This window comes from Eimeria mitis, genomic scaffold, assembly GCF_000499745.2.
Source record: "Eimeria mitis Houghton genomic scaffold, Emh_scaff2413, whole genome shotgun sequence".
Lineage (NCBI taxonomy): Eukaryota > Apicomplexa > Conoidasida > Eucoccidiorida > Eimeriidae > Eimeria > Eimeria mitis.
Window position 1 is genome coordinate 3,894 of NW_013570752.1, and position 672 is coordinate 4,565.

At 63.5% G+C, this 672-nt stretch overlaps 1 protein-coding gene across 1 annotated transcript in view; it reads right to left on the reverse strand.

Annotated features, from left to right (window-relative positions):
* EMH_0053490 (uncharacterized protein) overlaps window positions 1–261 on the reverse strand; it is a gene marked incomplete at both ends in the record, with an annotated part of 1,947 nt that extends 1,686 nt beyond the window's left edge. The window contains one exon of the mRNA XM_013497012.1: window positions 1–261. Within this exon, the coding sequence (XP_013352466.1) occupies window positions 1–261 (261 nt within the window).
* Window positions 262–672: the final 411 nt, after the last annotated feature.

Below are 672 nucleotides of genomic sequence, written 5' to 3' on the forward strand. Positions count from 1 at the left end.
CGGGGCCCCCGGGGGCCCCGGGGGCCCCGTCGGCTGGGGGGCCCCCAGGGGCCCCACGGCCGTTTCGGGGGACCCAGGAGGGGACGGGGGGGCCCCCATAGGGCTTTGTGAGGACCTCTCTACCTCGAAGATACCCCTGCTGCTGCTACTGCTGCTGCTGCTGCTGCTGCTGCTGCTGCTGCTGCTGCTGCTGCTGCTACCACTGTTGCTGCTGCTGCTGTCGCTGCTGTTCTGGCGGGGGCCCTTCGGATGGGGCCCCATGGGGGCCTTAGGGTACGGGGGCCCCCAGGTTGTGTGTCAGTTGCAGCTACTGCTGCAGGGGGGGCCCCTGTGCTGCTGCTGTTGGGGGGCCCCCTGTGTTGGTAAGTGGGGCCCCCTCTGAAGGGTGTAAGGTCCTGGGGGGCCCCTCAAGCTCAGGGGCCCCACCCTGGGGGCCCCTGCAGCAGCTTAGGGTTTCTGGCTGCTGCTGCAGCGGGGGGCCCCCGAAGACTGAGACGGGGGGCGGGGGGGGCCCCCAAGGGTACTGCAGCAGTTTATATATAAAGAGATAGATAAGCAAATAGAGAAGAATACACAAAGAAAAAGAATAAAGACAAATAAATTATATATATATAGCAGCAATAGAAGCAGAAGAACGAGAGAAGGGGGGCCCCAGCATACAGGGTACAGCTG